Below are 21,396 nucleotides of genomic sequence, written 5' to 3' on the forward strand. Positions count from 1 at the left end.
CAGGGTATCTGCGCTCTATAGGTCTCCATGGGTACCAGGCACGCATATATGTACGGTGCACACACATGCATGCATGCAAAACACTCATACACATAAAACCAGCCTAAAAACACATTTTTAAAGAAACAGATCCAAATGCTGCATAATTCAAAACCCAAAGATAGAGCAAACCATCCCATGAAATCAGGGAATCAAGTATAAAGATCTTGTGCAGTTGAGATAAAAGTGTCGCCGGCGCCTTCCAGGTCCGAGTCATTTGATCCACGTCCTCCAGGGATTCCCACACCAGGATTCGAGCCCGTGGACTAGTAACCCCCGGGGCAACGCCTCAGAACCCCCGGGACAAAAACAGGAAGCTGAGCCGGAGGGGGGGGCTGCGCAGGCGCACTGACTGCACCCCGCTTTCCTCTCGGGAGTCTAAGGACAGTCTTGTACAATCTTTCCGGAAGTGGGGGTGGAGCGTGGCAGGGACCTACAGGTCACCAGGCCAGGACTGGACCGCGCCCGGTGCTTTCCGAGCCTCTTGCTCCGGGAGAGGGCGAGGCGTTGGCGGAGATGTACTGGGTGGAGGGGCGGGGCGTTCGCGGGAGGGGCGGGGCGTTCACGGAAGGGGCGGAGCGTCACGGAGGGCCTAGGTGCCTGCGGGGGTAGTCTCCGGCTCCGCGCTGCTGCCGAGGAGGATGTGAGCGGCGGCCCGGCCTCCCAAGACGATGCTCTCTGTCGTGGGCGCGGCGGCCCTGGTGCTGGTGGCCGGGGCGCCTTGGGTGCTACCCTCAGCTGCAGGTGAGCCGAGGGGCCTGGGCCAGGGCCGGGCACCGGGGAGGGAGAGCTGGGCGCGGGTGACCGGAGTCCCCGTGCGCTCACCCCGACGCCCGCCCGACGGGCGCCGGCGCCGGCGCCTGAGGACGCTCACCCGGGCCGGAGCCTCAGGGCGGCTGGTGGGCGGGAGACCAGACAGCAGCAGAAATGCGCTCCCAGCCTAGTGCGGTTCGTCCCGGGCTGACGGAGGAGTGCGTTGAGAGGCCCCCTAATGGGCCTGAAGTCGCAGCAGGCTAACAAAACAATAACAAGCCAGGAAACCACTGGGCTAGTTACATCAGAAGAATGCTGAGACTAAGGTGAGAGACAAGAGTTTTCATGATGATGTGAGGAACCTAAAAAAGACAACCTAGCCTCACTCCTGGAGGGAAGTTCTGATTCCTCTTAGAAATCTGTATATCTGGGAAGTAAGTGATGCCCCCAAGTCTCACCCCGAAGATGACCCGTTTCTGGCTAGACGTGCACGATGTACATGCAGGCAAAGTGGTCACACATATACAGTAAATCGGAAAAAGAATATTATGAACAGGATACCGTAACTGCTACAAATGCTCTTGAATCTTTTGTTAATCTCATGAGCACAATCGCTGCTCTTTCTACACAGAATCTGTAAATTCCAACAGTTGGACTGGGGATCAAGCTAAGAGGATAAGGATAACAGGATAGAGTCAGTTTAGGGATGACGTCAAAGACTCTGTTCGTGGTACTGGAAGTGCGGCTCAATGGTAGTGTGCACTTAGCATAGACAGCACTGAGAAAATGACAACTCAGAGTGGGAAGACTTGATGGATAGTTCCTGGTGGCTGAAAAGAAAGAAATTCAGACATCTCAGATGCGTCCTCATAGGATCTAACTAGAGGCAGTTCTGTAAACCTCTGGAGTAGAAGCTTGACAGGTGACATGACATGATAGTCTGACGCAGAAGTGTCCAAAACAGGAGATAACAGTGGAGCCAGATGCAGATTTCAAGGACACTTTTTAAAGTTAAAGCTTCGAGCTGGAGAGATGGCTCAGCAGGTAAGAGCATTTGCTGCTCTTGCAGAGGGACCTGGTTTGGTTCCCAGCACACAGTTGGTGGCTTGCAACCTTCCCTAAATCCTGCTTCGAATACACTTTTCTGACTTCCTTGGCTGTGATGCACACACAAATGTGCAGGTAGAACACTTATACACATACAGAAAGTCTTAAAAAAAAAAAAAAAGCCTTGATGAGCAGGCATGGTTTCATCAGTATCAGACAAAAAGGACTTTACATCACATTAACACAAAGGAGTGACTCTGCTTTGAAGGGAAATTAAAAACTTTATTCTGAAATGTGAGACATACATGTTAAAGGAGTAAGGGGACCTGTTCTTGGAAGAATCAGAGGTCTACACTCTACTACTTGTCCTTGAAGTGTTAGGTCAGTGTGTTAGTTAGGGTTTTACTGCTGTGAACAGACACCATGACCAAGGCAAATCTTATAAAAGACAACATTTAATTGGAGCTGCCTTACAGGTTCAGAGGTTCAGCCCATTATCATCAAGTGGGGGAGCAGGGCAGCATCCAGGCAGGCATGGTACAGGCAGAGCTGAGAGTTCTACATCTTCATCTGAAGATGGTTAATGGAAGACTGACTTCCAGGCAGCTTAGGTGAGGGTCTTAAGCCCACACCCACAGTTGGAGTAGGCACACCTACTCCAACCTCCAAATAATGCCACTTCCTGGGCCAAGCATATTCAAACCATGACAGTTAGATTCAAACGACCAGCAGTGGCACTTGTTTCTGAAGGCTCTGAAGCAGCCTTTGTCCCAAGTCTGAGGTACAGATGGACCTGGGCTCTCACTCCTGCTAGCGGAAGAAGCTGTCTAACTATGGTCCTCGCTTGAAGTATCTATCGTGATGTAGCTTAATTGTATGATGTCTAACCCACACAATTAAGGCTATGAGATACAATGCATTATATATTAATAAAGGCTCAATACGCCTAGATACAGCAATGACAGAGGTCTGTGTACCTCATGTTTCAGTTGTATACCATTTGGACTATTGTGATGAAATCTCGCTATCCTTCCTGGGATGGGGAATCTTCCCTTTGTCCAGGAGATCCAGATAACCAGTGAAATAGTAGAGATTATATTCTAGAAACCCTCTCTCTTATTTATCTAATAATGTCCCATGTCACCCCAGGCCCACTGTAATCACAGTGTGTCATATTCATTTTTATCATCGGGCCTATTTTGTTAAACTTTTTCATAACTGTTACTATGTATGTAGGAACGAATCCAGATTGAGCTGGACTCAACTGCAGTCTGCGGCATCCACTGGAGGTCTTGGGCTACAACTCCCACATCAGAGGGGACTGCTGTATACTTTCCTATGTTTGAATAAATTCTGCCCTGAGAATGGAGATGGCTTAGTGATTGAGTAATTGCACTTGCAAAAGACTGGGTTCAGTTCCCGACACACACTTGGTGGTTCACAACCACCTGTAAGTGCAGTTGTAGGAGATCTGACGCCCTCCCCTGCCCTCCATGGAGTACATATATACATGTGGGCAAAACATTCTCACTTAAAACAGAACACATAAATCTAATTTAAATTTTTAAAAATACAATTGTTATTTCCTGAGATTAAAATATATTTACGTTATGTCCCCCGTTCCTTTCTTCTTTCCACACCCTCCCATGTAACACCACTACCACCACCGACCCACTCTCTTACCAAACTCTTGCTCTGTGTGTGTGTGTGTGTGTGTGTGTGTGTGTGTGTGTTCATCTGTATTCCTAAATAAACGGTTAACAGCCTTCTGAGTCTGTATGTTCCTTGTGTGTATGTTTTCAGGGCTGTCTGTTTGATGCTGGATAGCTGAGCTGTGTGTTCTTCCCTGGAGAAGACTACTTTCCCTACTTTCCCTGCTCTCTGTCACCTGTAGTCCACCACCACCCCTACCCACCTACCAAGGACTGAGGCCTCCAGAGGGTTTTCCCTTTCACATTAACATGTTGGCTGGTCGTGGGCTTGTTTGGGCCATGGCTAGGCAGTCACATGGATGAGACTTTATGGGTATGGCCGCTGACATTTCCAGGAGATAGAGTCTCACAGCAAAATCCATGTTCTTTTGGCTCTTAGAATCTTTCAGCCTCCTCCTCCACAATGATCCCTGAGCCGTAGGTGCAGGAGCTGTACTGTAGGTGTATCAGTTGGACTGGGCTCATACTTTCTGTTCTGGTCTCCATCTGTTGCAAAGAGAAGTTTCTTTGATGATGTGTGTACTGGCTGGTTTTGTGTGTCAGCTTGACATGGCCTGGAGTTATTGCAGAGAAAGGAGCTTCAGTTGAGGAAATTCCTCCACAAGATCCAGCTGTAAGGCATTTTCTCAATTAGTGATCAAAGAGGGAGGGCCCCTTGTGGGTGGTGCCATCCCTGGGCTGGTAGACCTGGGTTCTATAAGAAAGCAAGCTGAGCAAGCCAGGGGAAGNAAGCCAGTAAGAAACATCCTTCCATGGCCTCTGCATCAGCTCCTGCTTCCTGACCTGCTTGAGTTCCAGTCCTGACTTCCTTTGGTGATGAACAGCAACGTGGAAGTGTGAGCTGAATAAACCCTTTCCTCCCCAACTCGCTTCTTGGTCATGATGTTTGTGCAGGAATAGAAACCCTGACTAGGATAATGTATGAGAACTATCCTTACTTGTGGGCATAAGGAGAAGTATTTAGAATATAGTTAGTGCTTATGTTGGCTCTAGTAAAGTGAAGGTTGTAGGTTCTCTCCCAAGACTCCTGCCGTCACCAGCCCTAGGCCTCTGGCAAGGTTCCAGTACCAGGCATGACCTCTGTCCTACTGAGCGGGTCTTAAGTCTGACTGGGGGACTGTAGTTACCACCAAGGTGCGTGTGCCACTATTACCCTGGGGGTTCTGTACCATACTGGTCATCATTGTGGTTTGTAGGCATCATAGCAGGAAAAAAAAAAATGAAATGAGTGCATTCAGTGATGTTGTTGATGTGATTAATAACAATTTATAAAATATTTATACAGCATGTAAATAATAATTTTGTTGCTTGTTGGGTTTATAGGTGGAGAAAATCTGAAACCTCCTGAGAATATAGACGTCTACATTATAGATGACAACTATACCCTAAAGTGGAGCAGCCACAGAGAGTCAGTGGGCAATGTGACGTTTTCAGCAGAATATCGAACGTAGGTGACTGGCTTGCTGGAATGATAGGTGTCATAATTTCCTTTTAATATAGGAAGCATTTGGTTGTTTCCACTATGGGAAATGTTATGTCAACTGCACATAATGTTTGTAACTTTATCTCCCTGGAGACTGAGCTGAGATGAAGGGCTGGTGGATGACAGAGCAAGTAAAAGTGCTTGCCCCACGCCTGACAGGCTTAGTGGATTTCTAGAATCCACATGGAGAGAAAGAACCAACTCCTGCAAGTTGTTCTCTGACCTCCATTCATGCTGTGGTGTATTTGTGCACGTGTGTGTGTGTGTGTCTGTCTGTCTGTCTGTCTGTCTGTCTGTCTTGAGGTTTGAGGAGACCTTCCCTTCATGGATGTCACACACACTAAATGTATAGCAGCACCTTAGCTGTCTGCACTGAATGGAGAGTGCCCGAGGGCCATGCTGGACCTTGAAACAGGCCCCCAAGCCGCTGCGGTTAGTTTTCCTGTCATTTCTAGCACACACAGTAGTTTCTTTTTCTTTTAAATTTCAAGTTTAGCTTATGGACTGGAGAGATGGCTCAGTAGTTAAGAACACTGGCTCTTCTTCCAGAGGTCCTGAGTTCAATTCCCAGTAACTACATGGTGGCTCACAACCATCTGTAATGGGATCCAATTCCCTCTTCTGGTGTGCAGGTGTACATGCAGAAAAAGTATTCATGGACATAAATAGACCTAAAAGAAAGAAAAATGTCTAGGTTTATTTTATGTATGTGTTTTGCCTGTATGTATGGATGTGTACCATCTCTGCATACCTGATGTCTGGAGGTCAGAGGAGGGCATCAGATTCCCTGGGACTATAGTAATGAAAGGTTGTAAACTATCTGTATGCTAGGAACCGAACCCAGGGCCTCTGCAAGAGCAGCTATCTCTCTATCCCCAGTGTTGTCATCCACATCAGTACTGTAGACCCTACATTTCCACAGACTGTGAGATTTTAGTCAGTGCCTCTTTCTCAGTACTGACCTACTTCCCATTTGCCCAGAGGAGGAGAGGCAGAGAGCCTCAGAAGGCAGGCTCATAGGAGGGGCAGACCTCCATCTCCTGCTTGGTCTTGGGGCCCCATCTGCACCCCTCTGTCCCCTGTGTAGGATGGAGTCAGCAGGGAAGGAAGGAGCTGTGAGCACTTTCCAAGTCAGGACCCTTAGAGCTGCACTGATTACTAAACGGAGATAGTGATCTTACAGCTTCCTGAGTGTGTCTGTGCACACACCAGTTTTACCTCTTAATGAGTTTTCTGCGTGCAGGTTTCAGTTTTGATACCACTTGGTTTTTGCTGTAGGTTGGGATTTTTTCACCCACCAGCTGGCTTAGGTAGAGCGAGGATATTGAGGAAACCCATACAGTTACCCTATAATAAAGAGCAGACAGCCAGAGTCTCAGCCTCCTGTAACATCAGCCCCAGCTGCTTCCACACGTACCCACAGTAACTAATGTACGCACACCCACATACAGACACGTTCACACATAATTTTAAAAGGAATTGTTGAAGACTTAAAGAGTCCAGCAAACAAACAATAATTGGCTTTGGAAAGGCAGAGGAAAAGTCAGCCACAAAGTGCTGAGGTCTGTCGCCCGTAGGTTAGATAGTCTATTCCTACAGGTTTCAAACAGGATTATCAGATCAATTCCCAATTTTTCAATAAGGAAATTAAAGCCTAGAAATACAGGTTCATTTCCCAGAAGTCACACGGTTATCATGGCTCAAGCCAGCTGAATCTGCTTCTGTCATATGGATCATTTATTTCTGTTTCCTTGAAGTACTAATGTAACCACTCAGAAGATTGAAGCAAAAACTATTAAAAATTAACTAAATAAATTGCTGGGACAGAGGGAAGTGCATGCCTTTAATTCCAGCACTCAGGAGTCAGAGGCAGATGGATCTCTGAGTTCAAGACCAGCCTGGTGAATAGAGTCAGTTCCAGGATAGCTGGGGCTACACAGGGAAACCTGTCTCAAAAAAAAGAAGACATGTCTAATTATTCAAGTAGTAACTAATTATTCAAGTAGTAACTTGGCTTATAGGTATCAAGAAAGAATCAGAGGCAGGAAAATGTTAACATGACATTATCTCAAGCAAAATAAATTCTTTTTAGTATGATTTCCATTGTATTTCCCCAGATGTTTTTCTTCTGTCGTTAGGAAGCTGCCTCCTTATGTGGGCTTTGGTCTAAAGTGCGGCCTTCCAGGCCTCATGAGGTGGATTCCTGGCGACCCCGCAATGTAGTAACGCAGCTTCACATAGACCTTGGAAGGCACTTGCTTTAGACATGTCTCTGATGGCAGTAGCCTCTACAGTCTTCCACATGACAAAGCCCTGATCATGCACTGGACACAGTCCATGCAGTAAATTGGCTGCGAATTGTTACCAGCCTGTTAAAGGCAACCATTGTTAATTTGGGGAGATTTTGACCTTTCATTCAGGTTTGCTCCATCCGCACACAGTGACACTCACCATAGGAAGTACATTTGTAACCTAACTATGATGGTGAATAGAAAAGACATTTTAAAACCCCATGTATACATTTGCTCATTCAGATTTTTTTTAATTATTATTATTAAAAGAAAAGACGAGGCGAAGTGGTTCAAAGTGCCTGAATGTCAACATACTACAAGGACCAAATGTGAATTCTCTTTACTGGACACAAATGTGTATATCAAAACACAGTTTCGTGTCAGAGCAGAGGAAGGGAACAGCACGTCTTCATGGAATGAGGTTGATCCATTTATTCCATTCTACACAGGTAAGAAGCCGCCATGGCTGGCTATATTGTTACTCTCTTCCTCTCTAATGAGCATGACAAGTGCAGTTCTGTGATACATCTCCCTTCTGCAGAGGCCACTTCCCTGGCCTTCTGTATTAGTGGCTTTCCCAGTGTGGTTACCAAGAGCCTTTTAGCAGGTCCCTCGGATTTCAGAGATGTTATTGGCATGTTCACTCGGATTGTGTCTTATCCACACGATGGACCTGTGTATAACTTATGCAGTTGTCGAGTAGTCTCCAGGAATGAGTTTTTATTTTTAAAGTAGAGCAATTTCACGCCTTTATGTTTCTGTGGTTTTGTTTGTTTGTTTGTTTTTCTTTTTTTAAAAGTACTTTTGCCAGACCGTGGTGGTGTAAACCTTTAACCCAAGCCATGGGGAAACAGAGTTAGGTGGACCTCTGAGTTCCAGGACAGCAAGAGAAACCCTGTCTCCAGACCAACAAACAAACAAGCAAGTGTATGTTTCAACAATGTACCCAATAGTTTTTTTTTTTTCATTCTACTCTTGTAATGGTCAATATGCTAAATGGGAAAAGATAGAACCCATGTAATCAGAAGCCCTTCGACAGCCTCATGTTCTCTTTTAAGCTTTATTTTTATTTATGCATATGTGAGATGTGTATGCTACATGTATGCGGGGCTGGGGGAGGCCAGAAGAAGCTGTAACATTTGCTGGAAGTAGAGTTAGGCACAGCCTTTCAAAGGAGCTAGGAATTGAATGTGGCTCCTCTGGAGGAACAGCAGATATCTTAGCTGCCGAGCTGTCTCTCTAGCTCTCAGCATCTCTGTAAAGGGAACGCTGCCCTGTCCTGTCTGGCAACACAGTGGCCTGCGTCCATTTTGTCACCCCCATTCACTTCTCATTGCTGTCACATCCCTCCCTCTCACGTGTTACAGAAGTCAGCAGCCACACCTCCTAACAGGTTCATGCCCAGGCTTCCTGCTTGGTGCCTCTGAGCACACCTTGGACATGGCCCCTTTCCCTTGAAACACTTCCTGGCTCACCTGGGTCACTGCTCGCTCCTCAGTCTCCTGATTGCTCCCAGTTTTTTATTTTTTCTTCATTCTCTTCTCCAGGAGATTAAGGATGGACAGAAAAGGGGTAGCCATGAAACTGTTTTTGACTCCCAGAATTACATCTCCTGCCCCCGTCCTCTCTCTGAGCATAAGACTGGTATCACCGTCTCCATTCAGTGTCGACCTACATGTTAGAAGCCATCCCACAATAAAAATGGGGCACTCAGTCTCTCCTCAGCCCTTCCTGCAGCCCTCACCTGGCTGTGGGAATGACGTCTGCTGGTTATTTGCTCAAGCTCAGACCCTGGATTCATCTTTAGCCTTTTTCTACACCTGTAATGTATATACACCTATAATGATCTGGATTAGCGTGGGCTCATATATTTGAATACTTGGTAGAACTATTTGGGAAGGACTAGGAGGTATGGCCTTGGTAGAATTGTGTCACTGGGAGTCAGCTTTGATGTTTCAAAAGCCGTGTCATTGCCAGCCTGTGCTCTTGGTCTCTGACTGGCACTCACTCGAGCGTTCTCCCTCCCTCCCCCCCCCTCTCTGCCTCCTGCTTATGGATCAGAGGTAAATTCTCATATACTGCTCTACTACCATGTCTACCTGCCTGCCTCCCTGTTCCCCTTCCTTGATGGTCACAGATTCTACCACCATAAGCCCCAGTTTTCTTTGATCAGTTTCCCTGGTAATGGAGCTTTGGCACAGCAATTGAAAAGTAACTCAGACAATGCCGTAGCACATTCCGCCTGACCCCATCACATGAGGATAGCAGACGGCGCCTTCCTTTTTACTGATTCCTTGCTGACCACCCTGCTTCCTCATCCCTTGGCCAGGCTGATGATTCTAAATCTGAATGGCATTTTGGCTCTTTGCCAACCTCAGCCCCTCCCACACACCCTGTACCCTTCACCGTCCTCTTAGAGACTTCACATGCTCTCCACAGGGCCTGGGCTGCTTTTCCGCCGTGTGTTTGCTTCTGCTGGGAGGTTTCAGAACAGCTTTCCTGGTAACTTAGCAGAGACAGCATTTGCTGCCATCGTCCGCGTTGCCTGGTTTTCTTTGGTGCATAGATGTGTCTCTCTGGATGTCGCTCTGGCCACGTCTTCCCAGAGTGTGAAGTGCACGTGGGACTTTTGTCTGTCTTACTACACCAAGGAAGCATTGTTCATTATTAACATTTTGGAACGATACTACTGAAGTTATGCAATTGTTCTTTGATGTCAACAGCTCATATCAGCCCCCCAGAAGTACGCTTAGAAGCTGAAGATAAAGCCATACTGGTCCACATCTCTCCTCCTGGACAAGACGGCAACATGTGGACACTGGAGAAACCTTCCTTCAGTTACACCATACAAATCTGGCAGAAGTCTTCCAGTGACAAAGTAAGTTTCTGTTTTTACCTGTTTCATGTGAAAGAAAAGAAAGTGAAAGAATTCTAAAATTTGACTATTTTTAAATTTTTTTTATAGAAAACTATTAACTCTACGTATTATCCAGAAAAGATACCAGAGCTCTTGCCAGAGACCACTTACTGTTTAGAAGTTGAAGCAATACATCAGTCACTAAAGAAACACAGCAATTACAGCGCAGTGCAGTGTATAAGCACCACAGGTAAGGAGGGCTTTGGATGGCAGATTCCGTAACTGAGTATCCACAGCATTTTAATTGGGGCATTTTCTCCTCTTAATTCCTGAACTGCTTTATATGATGAGGTTTCATGATAGCTTAATAGTCACTAAAACAAACCACTGAGGGGGTGGCTGGACGGCGACAGCACTTACAGAAACCAAAAATCACTTTCTTGGCAGTTTTTGTCTCAGAATTATGAAAATTCTACTCAAAAGTTGATTTTTATAGTATGGTAAATGCTCTTTATTTATCTATAATACCTAGCGTAGCTGTTAGCAGAGTGGCTGGTGTCCCACTGTGCCCATGAGTTGTTAACAAGGAACACAGCCTGAGACACTGCTAGCCAGGACAGTGATTAAGGTCAGGGTGGGAGCCAGCCTGGTCATGGCTTTAGTTATAAATTTAGTATGTTTTAACTCTTAAAGTCAAATTAGATAAATGTGGCTCTGTATCACTAGCTTTAAAATGTATGGATTCTTTGACTTCTAGTGGCAAATAAAATGCCTGTGCCAGGAAATCTAGAAGTGGATGCCCAAGGCGAGAGCTATGTTCTGAAATGGGACTACATTGCGTCTGCAGACGTGAGCTTCAGAGCACAGTGGCTCCCGTAAGTTCCTTCTTCAGTGTTCCTTACCCAGTCTGTTTTGTGGTCACGTTACTTCTGTGTGCAAAGGCTTGCACAGAGTGGCTGGCTGAGAGGTGAGCGTGGTGCATTGGGAAGCAGGGACTTTCATTGTAGGTTCCTTGCTCCAGGGGCTGAGGAGACAACTGACAGAGCAGAGACACCTGACTGCCACCTCTGGCCTCTGCACATTCCCGCACATGCACTGGTATATACATCACATGTAGCTGGATGTGCATGTGTGCTACGCGTGCACACACACACACACACACACACACACACACACACGGGCTCAGGTGCAAAGAAAAGAAAAATAATGTGTAACTGAGGAGCGTGGTTTCATACAAACGTCCTCCTGCGTGGTCCTGAGGGTGTGGACAGAAGCCATGTCTTAAAGGTGTAGAGATGAGGCAACACCTCAGAGGCCGTTGGATGAAACTGTCCTAGAGACGGTCATTACTTATTATAGCTCAGGCCTTAGCTTAGACTATTTCTCATCGTACAACTTCTTTAACCCGTTTGTTTTAATCTAAGTTTTGCCATGTGGCCCGTTAATTACCTCTCCCTTAGTACTGTTTCTTCCTTGGAACCTGGCTGGCAAATCTCCCAGAGTTCCTTTCTGCCTGGAAGACCCACCTATCCTCGCCTGCTTTGCTTTAGGCCATTGAGCTCTTTATTAAACCAGTTAGAAAGTGAGGGAGAAGATGTTTACAAAACACTGAAACAGGTGATGCTTCATAACTAACAAGACCAAAGTCTCACATCTCTGTACTCAAATCTCTCGTAGAGAAGTCAACATTTGAATAGTACAAAGATAATCTTTACACAGTGCACAAGAGATTACCTCAACATATGGCCTTAGGGTTCATCTCAGAAGTCATGTCCACTACAGAAATGTTAAATTCCATTAATCCAAAATGGTGGATTGGACCCTTAACTGCTGCTTCAAACTCCCCTCCTCTTTGGCAGATATTGCACCCTAAGGGCAGCCGCTGTCTCTTCAGGCCTTGTACACTCTATGGGAGGGATGCTAGGGAGTGTGCCCCAGAGAAGGGAGGAGCCTGGGCATGCCCTAGAATATTGCCTGCCATGGTAGGAGGGTGTCCTGCTAGAAGAATGGGATATTTGGACAGAGAGAAGCGATTTAAGAAAACAAAACTTTAAGAGAGCCGTTGGGAATCTTGCTCTGGGAGGCATAAAGTCTGTTGGGGAAGCTATGTATGGCCAGTCTCCGGTAGTGTGCACTTGCTTTGAGCTGTGGTCTCTGGCCAGGGGCTCACCCTTGGTGGGATGTTCTCTGTAATGGATGGCACAGATCTGTGTTACAGGCTCCTGCCGGGCTCTGTCAACACAGCAAGCGTCTCTCCACAAGGGAACAGTCCCATTTGTAGTGCTAGCCAACTTTTGTGACAGAAATGTTCCCATTGTGGCCGTTTTGAAGCTAGCAGCTTAAAGTCTTTGACTGTGGCCCTGGGGTGAATGCATGCGCGTCATGCAGTTAGGTCGTTATTGTAGCATATGATAGCTGAAAGGAGCTGCCAGAGCAGACATGATGTAACTAGGATGTCTCAGCTGTGGTCACTACTGCTGTGACGAATCACTGTGACCAAGACCAACTTGGGAGGAAAGGGTTTATTTCACTTACACATCCATCTTGTAGTCCATCACTGAGGGAAGTCAGGACAGGAACTCAGATCAAGCAGGCAGGAGCCTGGAGGCTGGAGCTGATGCAGAGCCACGCAGGTGATGCTGACTGACTTACTTACTTACATGGAGGGTGCTGCTGACTTATTGCTGGCTCCTGAGGCTCGGCCTGCTCAGTCTGCTCTGTTACAGAGCCCGAGACCACCAGCCCAGGGATCCCCACACCCACAGTGGACCAGTTCCTCCCCAGTAGGTCACTAATTAACAAAATGCCCTAAAGGCTTGTCTGCTTGGAGCCTGGACAATCTGGAGGCGTTTTCTCTACTGAGGTTCCCTCCTCTCAGATGACTGTAGCTTGTATCAGGTTCACATAAAACTAGCTAGGGCATAGGACAGGGTGAGTTTTGAGTATTTTTAGTAAGTTATTTCTGAATTTGTATATCAGCCTTTTAATAATAACCTGCTTAAAAAGTATGTTCAACTTTGAAGAGATGACTTAGCAGCAAAAGCATTACAAGGGTTAAGACCCTGAGCCCAGGTAAAACCTACAGGGTGGCAGTGCCCATGATCCCAGTACTTGAGAGTCACACGGGGAGTTCTGGAGCAAACTGGCTAGCTAGACTGGTCAAATCTACAAGTTGCAAGTTGGGTAAGAGTCTGCGCCTCAGTCACGTGGACAGAAATCAAGGAAGACCCCTGTCTTCAATTTCATGTCTTCATACCACTCATGTGCGCCTGCAAACACAGTCACACATGTGCACACACGTGCATGCGTGCACACACACGCTCACACAGTGAGGAACAGCTTGCCACTTCACTGGGAATTCCCTGCACACTCTGGAGCACCCGTGGCCTTTCTTTGTTGGGGACCAGGAGCTCCCCAAGTGGGGAAGCTGCCCCCGGGTCCACAGTGCTTACTACAGTGTCTGAGGTGTTATCAACCCTCAGGACATAGTGAATGAATTGATGATTGAATTGGATTTTGTTTTTGCTTTCTGTTTTCAAAGTGGCTATTCAAAAAGCAGTTCTGGAAGCCGTTCAGATAAATGGAAGCCAATTCCAACCTGTGCAAATGTCTGGACTACACACTGTGTCTTTACTCGGGATACTGTCTACACAGGAACGTTCTTTCTCCGTGTACAAGCCTCAGATGAAAATAACACATCCTTTTGGTCTGAAGAGAAGTTTATTGATTCTCAAATATACAGTAAGCCGAGTTTTCTTTGAGACAGTCTGACACTGTAGCCCAGTCTGGCCTGGAACTCACTGTGTAGCCCAGGGTAGCTTCAAACTTATGGCAGTCCTCCTGCCTGAGCTCCTGAGAGCTGAGGTTGTAGGTGTGGTCCATGCCTGCTATCTATCAAGGGTTTACTTGAGAGAGTAATTCCTCCATAAGGCAAGTCCCGGAAGGTTGTTTGAATGTGTCTTAGTGCGCAATCTGTGTTTGCATTCTTCCCCAGTTCTCCTTCCTCCTCCGGTCATTACTGTCACCCCCACGAGGGACACCTTGCTTGTTTATGTCAACTGTCAGGACAGTTTCAGCAAATGTGATAGACTCACTTACGAAATCATCTTTTGGGAAGACACTTCCAATCCTAAAAAGGTAGGTAAAAAGCTACACAGTAACTTTGTGACTTAGCCTCATAGCAGTGATGACCGGAAAGAAAGCTAGCGGGGGAGGGAGGGCAAGAGCAAGCAGTCACAGCTCTAAGGTTTGGGAGGCCTTTTTTAAATCATGATGGTGACCTGTCTGCAGTAAAGTCAATGTCAGCCTTTTCCATGGTCTGCATGACAGTACAGGTCACCTGCATCTGGGCCTGACTTTGCTGTGTGTGAGTATACAGGAGTGTGTGTGAGTGAGTGTGTGTGTGTGTGTGTGTGTGTGTGTGTGTGTGTGACTGTGCATGAGTATGTGAGTGTATGTGTGAATGTATGTGTGTGTGTGTGAGAGAGAGAGAGGGAGAGAGGGAGAGAGGGAGAGGGTATGTGTGTGAATGTATGTGTTGAAAATTGCTTATGTACAATATGTTCATCACAGGACACACATGAAGGCCAGACGACAAGCTGTGGAAGTGAGCTCTCTCCTTCCTTATAACTCCCAGGGACTGAATTAAGTCATCAGGCTTTGCAGCAAGCATCCTTATGCACTAGGCCATCTTGCTTTTGAATTATATCTTGAGTCTCTTACTGCTGAATCAGAACCATCCTTATACAATTCCCAAGTGTTCTTCTAAGGCTAAGGCTTCTCTGCACAGGTGACACTTGAGCCAGGTAATTCCTGTGCTAGAGTTGTCCTTATTTAGGCTCTTTGAGGTGTCCAGCACTTCTTCAGAGTAGTGTCAACCAAGTGCCTACAGGTGTTCTCACTTGTCCTCAGCTGGCAGCTCAGTGGAGACAGAATTAATTCTTAGGAGACAAAGAGGGTGATGCTGGTGGCCAGCTCTTGGAACTACCCTAGCCCGTCTGTGGCCTGGTGGGAAAAGTGGTGTCATAGCTGCTGAGTGTTGGAGTGGCTTTGTTACGCAGCACTGTTGTTGCTGTGGTTGACCACTGCAGACAGGAACAATGATTCTCCTCCCCCACAGATGGAGAAATAGGCGCCAATGAAATGACTCGCACAAAGCAGCGAGGGTCTCTGGGAGCCTACTGTGAGCAGCGCAGGGCCGGAGGGAGCCATATTCTTAACTCTTCTCACCGGTATAGGACGGTGGCAGTAAAAACAAGCCAGCACACTGTGTCTATAGAATGAGAATCGCAGGGATGCACTTATGCTTTTTAGCAGCAGATTTTTCACTCTCTGATTTGGTTGTAATGGGTTACTTAACAACCTTAAATTGCTTAGACAGCCAAGTAGGTGTTTGGAAGAGACTTATGGTGAATATCAATAGAACCCAGAAAATCCATATCCTCTATCTGACTTTGAGGACTGAATTTGATCACTGTTGTTGTCATGTCTGTAGCAAAGCATGGTGGTGAAGAGTCACCGGGAATTCACCCTCAAAAACCTGCAGCCGCTGACTGTGTACTGTGTCCAGGCCAGAGTGCTCTCCACAGCCCTGCAGAATAAGACCAGCAACTTCAGTGATAAGCTGTGTGAGAAAACACGTCCAGGTGAGATCGTCCAGGTATTTTTAATGCAGCTGGAAGAGATAAAAGTACTGCACTGGGATTTACGAAGAATGTCTTCTTTGCTTCAAATAGTAGAAAGTGTCCCTTCTGAACTACAGGGGATCAAAAGTGAACCCAGCTCGGCCTGCCGGTTGTGCTCGGCTTGGTCCGTGCTTGTTGTTGCTTGGTTTCTCATCCCTTGTTAAATAATCACTGCTTAGCTATTGCTCGTAGGCGAGCAGCCAGAGCACTCATTTGTAATGTCTTTAATGAACCTGTGGAAGTGGGGCTGTCTGTTGGGAAGGCTTGTACACCTGTGCTCAGTCTTGTTAGTATTTTACTTCCCGGTGGCAACAGGACGAGGCTTAGACACCAACTGTCTTGCCAGTTCTGCTCTGTGCAGGGCTGGGGACACCAGCTGTTGGGACTTCTCTGTTCTTACAGGTCATGTCTTGATCTCCAAGGTCAGTTCTTAGGTCATCTTCACCTGTGACTGTCACTGACCACCGCAATGCACCAAGTGCCCAAAATTGGTTTTCAGGACACTCTGCATTTCCTCTCGTATGGCTGGTCTCATAAGCAATGTGCTGATGCTCATATTGTTTGTATTTTAGGAAGTTTTTCCATGATCTGGATTATCATTGGATTTGGTGCTGTGTTGTTCTCTGTCGTGGTGCTTTATGCTTTGAAGAGCGTCTGGAAACGCCTGTGTCATGTGTGCTTCCCACCACTCAAGCCTCCCCGCAGTATTGATGAAGTACGTTTCTCTCCCTGTCACCCACTAGGAAATGGGGAGCAAAGGTTTGGATTCTGCAGATGATATTTGCTTTCTTGATATCCAGAAAGTTGTCAGACTGGTGTGATTGTTTCTGCAGAATTTCAGTGACATTAGAAGCCTGGTGTGGTAGTGCATGCTTGTAAAACTCAGGAAGCTGAGGCAGGAGATTTGCAGTGAGTTTTGAGGCCAGTATGAGCTGAGTAGCAGATTCCATCTCCAAGAAACAAAAGGCTTAGGCCAGCAGGGCTAGAGAGCGGCCCTGCCTCAAACCAGGCATGGTGGTGAATCAGGGTCAGAGGCTGCTCGGTGAGACCCTGCCTCAGAAACACGTACGAGAATGTTAACCAGTGGCTTCATGCAGAAAAGCTGCTGTGTTCAGAAGTGGTCTGCAGCAGCTCTAGTCAGCCTCAGGGCGGAAGTTGAAGCAGCAGGAGTGAAGGTGGACAGCAGTGATACAGCATCACTCTGGCACTTAGGATATCTCCAGGAAATAACCAGGGAGCCCTGTCCCACACAGGCGCTGGATACAGGGGATAGTCACTAGGGACCTCGGTGCCTTCTTGCTCTTCTTCTATGTCCTGGTCACAGGGCTAGAAGGCCAGCTTGCTCCAAGACAGTCAGTCTTGGAGGACACTTGAGATAAATGTGTTTCAATCTGATACAAGGGGCCACCTTGTTCCCATAGTCTGCTCTCAGCGGTAGCACATGACTGTTGTCATGAAGTGTATGTACAATCTGAATAATGTCCCTGCCTCTTGTGGCATTTTGTCTTGCCATGTCCCATCTGTGGGATTTTTCATATCATATCTGAAATCCTGTGATCCATCCATCTTCACCTGGCGCCCTAGACGAAGTCACAGAAACTGGAACAGCGAACGCCATGAGTTCCTTTCATGGTGCCTGCGTGTTTTGCTCAGGACTCGTGGGATGATAGTACCTGAAATGATGGCACTGTGTGGGGAAGGTCTCGCCCTAGATCCTGGGAGCCAGGCCATAACACTGGGCAAGCTCTGTAAAAGAAGCCAGGCCATGAGCTGTAAAAGTCCAGAGTTCAGAGTTCAGCACATGCTTGCCGCCTGCTAGAGTTTTAAATTCCCCTTTGTGCTCTGATAGCTACAGCTATGACACAGGTATAACTAGTCCCTTACCACCTAGGCAGCAGGTGACCTCCATCTCTCACTTGTGCTTTTGAGTGCAAGAGAACTGGGGTGTCACTTCAAAGTGTCTGTGATGCCAGCACCCCTGCCCCAGCCTCGGCAGCACAGTGTCTGTGTAAGGATTCTTAACAGGTTTACCCAAAAAAGACCTTGAACCTGGTAGCCTCCTGTGCCTTCTGAGCCTTACAGTGCATACAGTCCCTGGTAGCTCATGTGCTGAAATGCACACTCCAAAAGCTTAGACATAAAACAGAGAAGCTAGAGCTGGAGAATCGGGTTTTATTTTAAACAACCTGTTTTCCTTCCCTTTTACCATTAGTTTTTCTCTGAGCCGCCTTCAAAAAACCTTGTACTTCTGACGCCTGAGGAGCACACCGAAAGATGCTTCATCATTGAGAACGCAGACATGGTCGCTGTAGAGGAAGAGCATGCACCTGAGGAAGATCTCAGGAAGTACAGTTCCCAGACCAGCCAGGACTCGGGGAACTATTCTAATGAAGAGGAGGAAAGTGGGGGCCCTGAAAGCAGCCAAACAGTGCTCTCCACAGCTCTCTGTGGGAGTCCGTGGACAGTGCCTGGCCCTCCTGGGACCTTGGAAGACGGGACCTGCTTCCTGGGGAATGAAAAGCATCTTCAGAGCCCAGCCCTGAGGACAGAGCCAGCTCTCCTCTGCTGACACGGGCTTGGCACAGTCTGGGGTACATGTGGATGAGACAGACTTAGCTGAAGTGGCTGCCAGCTTCTGCTGCCAGCTGAAACCCCTGGGTGCTGTTTGTGCCACAGATGAGGCTCACTGCTGTCAGGTGGTTCTCTCTCGGTGTTCGCCCTCTAGGAGACATTTAGAACATACAGCTTTTAAATCCTGCTGTAGCCCCTCAGTATGTCACAGGTACTGTTGTCTACAGTAGTGCTTCCTAACCCATAACTCACCACGACCGTGGCTTCTGACCAGAAGTCACTGAAACCGTGGAGAAAGGGGACACTAACTGGAGGAGCCGGCGTTGTTTAAGATCTTAGTGTGGCCTGGGTGTGCATGTTGCACTCTAGTACTTGTGGAACTAGAAAATGCCAGGGAAAAAAAGCAGGCATGAGCCATTCAGTAAGAGAGAAGCTAATGAACGGGGTGATGGAGAAGGCTGTGTCCAGTCAGTGTCTGTGTGAACGCCCTATGCTGGTCTCTGTAGCCTTCCTGTGATACTGATAAAACCAGGCCGACCCCCTGTCCTCTGTCCAGCACAGGTCACTTCCCAGCTCCAGGTACTTAAAACAACAAAATGTGGGCTCCTAAGGTGAAGAAACAGTGCTGCCTGCAGGTGCTGCCTGCAAGTGCCTATAAGTAACCTTACATGGATGCTCCATGTGCATGCTCTGTAGGCAGGATATGTAGCAGTGCTGGCGGTTCCAGGGCAGACTCAGTTGCAGGCTGAAAAGGAAGAGATGGGAGTGATGCATCGTAGCCGTGGCTCCCACTGCGCTTGCTGCACTGCGCCGCTTTAATGAATTTTGTTGTTTTGCTTTGTTTTTTGAACTTTAAAGTGATAATATATTCTCAGATATAGCACAGAAGAGACACTACACAAATTACGACCAAAAGTTGTGATAGAAAAGAGCTTTTGACTGAGTAGAGCGCCTGCTCCTCACTACTAACTTGTATCTCGGTCTCATCAACAGAGAGAGAGTGCAGAAGATTGATTTTCATCCTGACTTTTATTTTCTCTCCTGGTTTCTGGATTCGGGTGTGCTTTCAAGGCTCTTAACAACTTGTCTGCCCACAGGTTAGCCCGGAGACCCAGCCTTTTGGCTAAATTTTGTAGGTTCCTGTACTTGAAGGACTCCAGCTCCTCTGCAGAGGGGACGGTCATCGAGTTCTGCAATCACGCTGATACCCAGAAAAATGGCCACACAACTCAAAACTGGTGCCACGCTTTAATAATTCTACCCAGCATGGCCCACCCGTGGTCACCACGGGAAAAGCTCCTTCTGCCAGGACAGCCTGCAAAGAAACGCCTGCTAGGATGTGGGGAAGGAAGGCCCAGATGCTAGCAGTAAGTTGTTAGTTGGCATTCTTTCATCCCTCACAACTGTGACACAGGTCTTCAGGGTGAGGCCCTAAGCAGCTGTCGGTGGCAGCAGTGGGTGACGAGGGGGCTTCACCTGAGCCTGGCCTTCTAGGCAGTTCTACCTGCACACTTCAAGACAGCCTGCATGACCTTTCCCACGGCACACAGGCTGCTTGTGATGTGACAGGGCTTTCCTGTACAGACACATGTTCTTAAGGAGTGCCCTGCACACGGGCCTGAAGAGGTGGCTCAGTGGGGAAGAACACAGGTTGCTCTTGTATGGGATCTGAGTTCTGTCTCCAGCACCCCACAGGGTGCTTCTGGTTGCCTCAGACACTGGGGGTGCACAAGGCACCTGTACATGGAAGCAAGACAGCTGTACACAAAGAAGTGAAATACCATCACGGGCTGGAGAGATGGCTCAGTGGTTAAGAGCAATGACCACTCTTCCAGAGGTCCTGAGTTCAATTCCCAGCAACCACATGGTGGCTCACAGCCATCTGTAATAGGATCTGATGCCCCCTTCTGGTGTGTCTGAAGACAGCCACACACAGGGCACTCATATAAATAAATACATCTTTTTTTTCTTTTTTTTTTTTATTGGATATTTTCTTTATTTACATTTCAAATGTTATCCCCTTTCCCGATTCCCCCTCCCTCCTGGAAAAACCCCTATCCCATCCCCCCTCCCCCTGCTTCTATGAAGGTGTTCCTCCACCCACCCACTCCCACCTCCCTGCCCTTGATTCCCCTACACTGGGGCATCTATCGAGCCATCATAGGACCAAAGACCTCTCCTTCCATTGATGCATGACAAGGCCATCCTCTGCAATGTATGCAGCTGGAGCCATGTGTACTCCTTGGTTGATGGCTTAGTCCCTGGGAGTTCTGGGGTGGGAGCGGGGGTGGGATGGGGTCTGGTTAGTTGATATTATTCTTCCTATGGGGTTGCAAACCCCTTCAATGCTTCAGTCCCTTCTCTAACTCCTCTATTAGGGACCCTGAGCTCAGTCCAGTGGTTGGCTGCTAATATCTGCCTCTGTATTTGTAAGGCTCTGGCAGGGCCTCTCAGGAGACAGCCATATCAGGCTCTTTTCAGCATGTACTTCATGGCATCCACAATAGTGTCTGGGTTTGGTAACTATATGGCATGAATCCCCAGGTGGGACAATCTATGGGTGGCCTTTCCTTCAGTCTCTGCTCTACACTTTATCTCCATATTTGCTCCTGTGAGTATTTTGTTCTCCTTCTAAGAAGGACTGAAGCATCCACACTTTGGTCTTCCTCCTTCTTATTGAGCTTCATGTGGTGTGGTCTGTGAATTGTATCCTGGTTATTTGGAGCTTTTGGGCTAGTATCCACTTATCAGTGAGTGCATATCATGTGTGGTCTTTTGTGATTGGGTTACCTCATTCCGGATGATATCCTCCAGATCCATCCATTTGCCTAAGAATTTCATGAATTCATCATTTTTAATAACTGAGTAGTACTCCATTGTGTAAATATACCACATTTTCTGTNTCCATTCCCCTGTTGAAGGACATCTGGGTTCTTTCCAGCTTCTGGCTATTATAAAT

At 47.3% G+C, this 21,396-nt stretch overlaps 1 protein-coding gene across 1 annotated transcript; it reads left to right on the top strand.

Moving 5' to 3' along the window:
• The first annotated feature begins 630 nt into the window (after positions 1–630).
• Ifnar1 (interferon alpha and beta receptor subunit 1) lies at positions 631–19,702 on the top strand. Its single transcript, XM_029544796.1, has 11 exons — positions 631–783; positions 4,875–4,998; positions 7,596–7,774; positions 10,049–10,203; positions 10,291–10,432; positions 10,940–11,057; positions 13,724–13,923; positions 14,177–14,319; positions 15,677–15,827; positions 16,439–16,581; positions 18,079–19,702. The coding sequence occupies exons 1-11, from the start codon at positions 711–713 to the stop codon at positions 18,433–18,435; spliced, it is 1,785 nt and encodes a 594-aa protein (XP_029400656.1). The 5' UTR covers positions 631–710; the 3' UTR covers positions 18,436–19,702.
• Positions 19,703–21,396: the final 1,694 nt, after the last annotated feature.

This window comes from Mus pahari, chromosome 12, assembly GCF_900095145.1.
Source record: "Mus pahari chromosome 12, PAHARI_EIJ_v1.1, whole genome shotgun sequence".
NCBI lineage: Eukaryota > Metazoa > Chordata > Mammalia > Rodentia > Muridae > Mus > Mus pahari.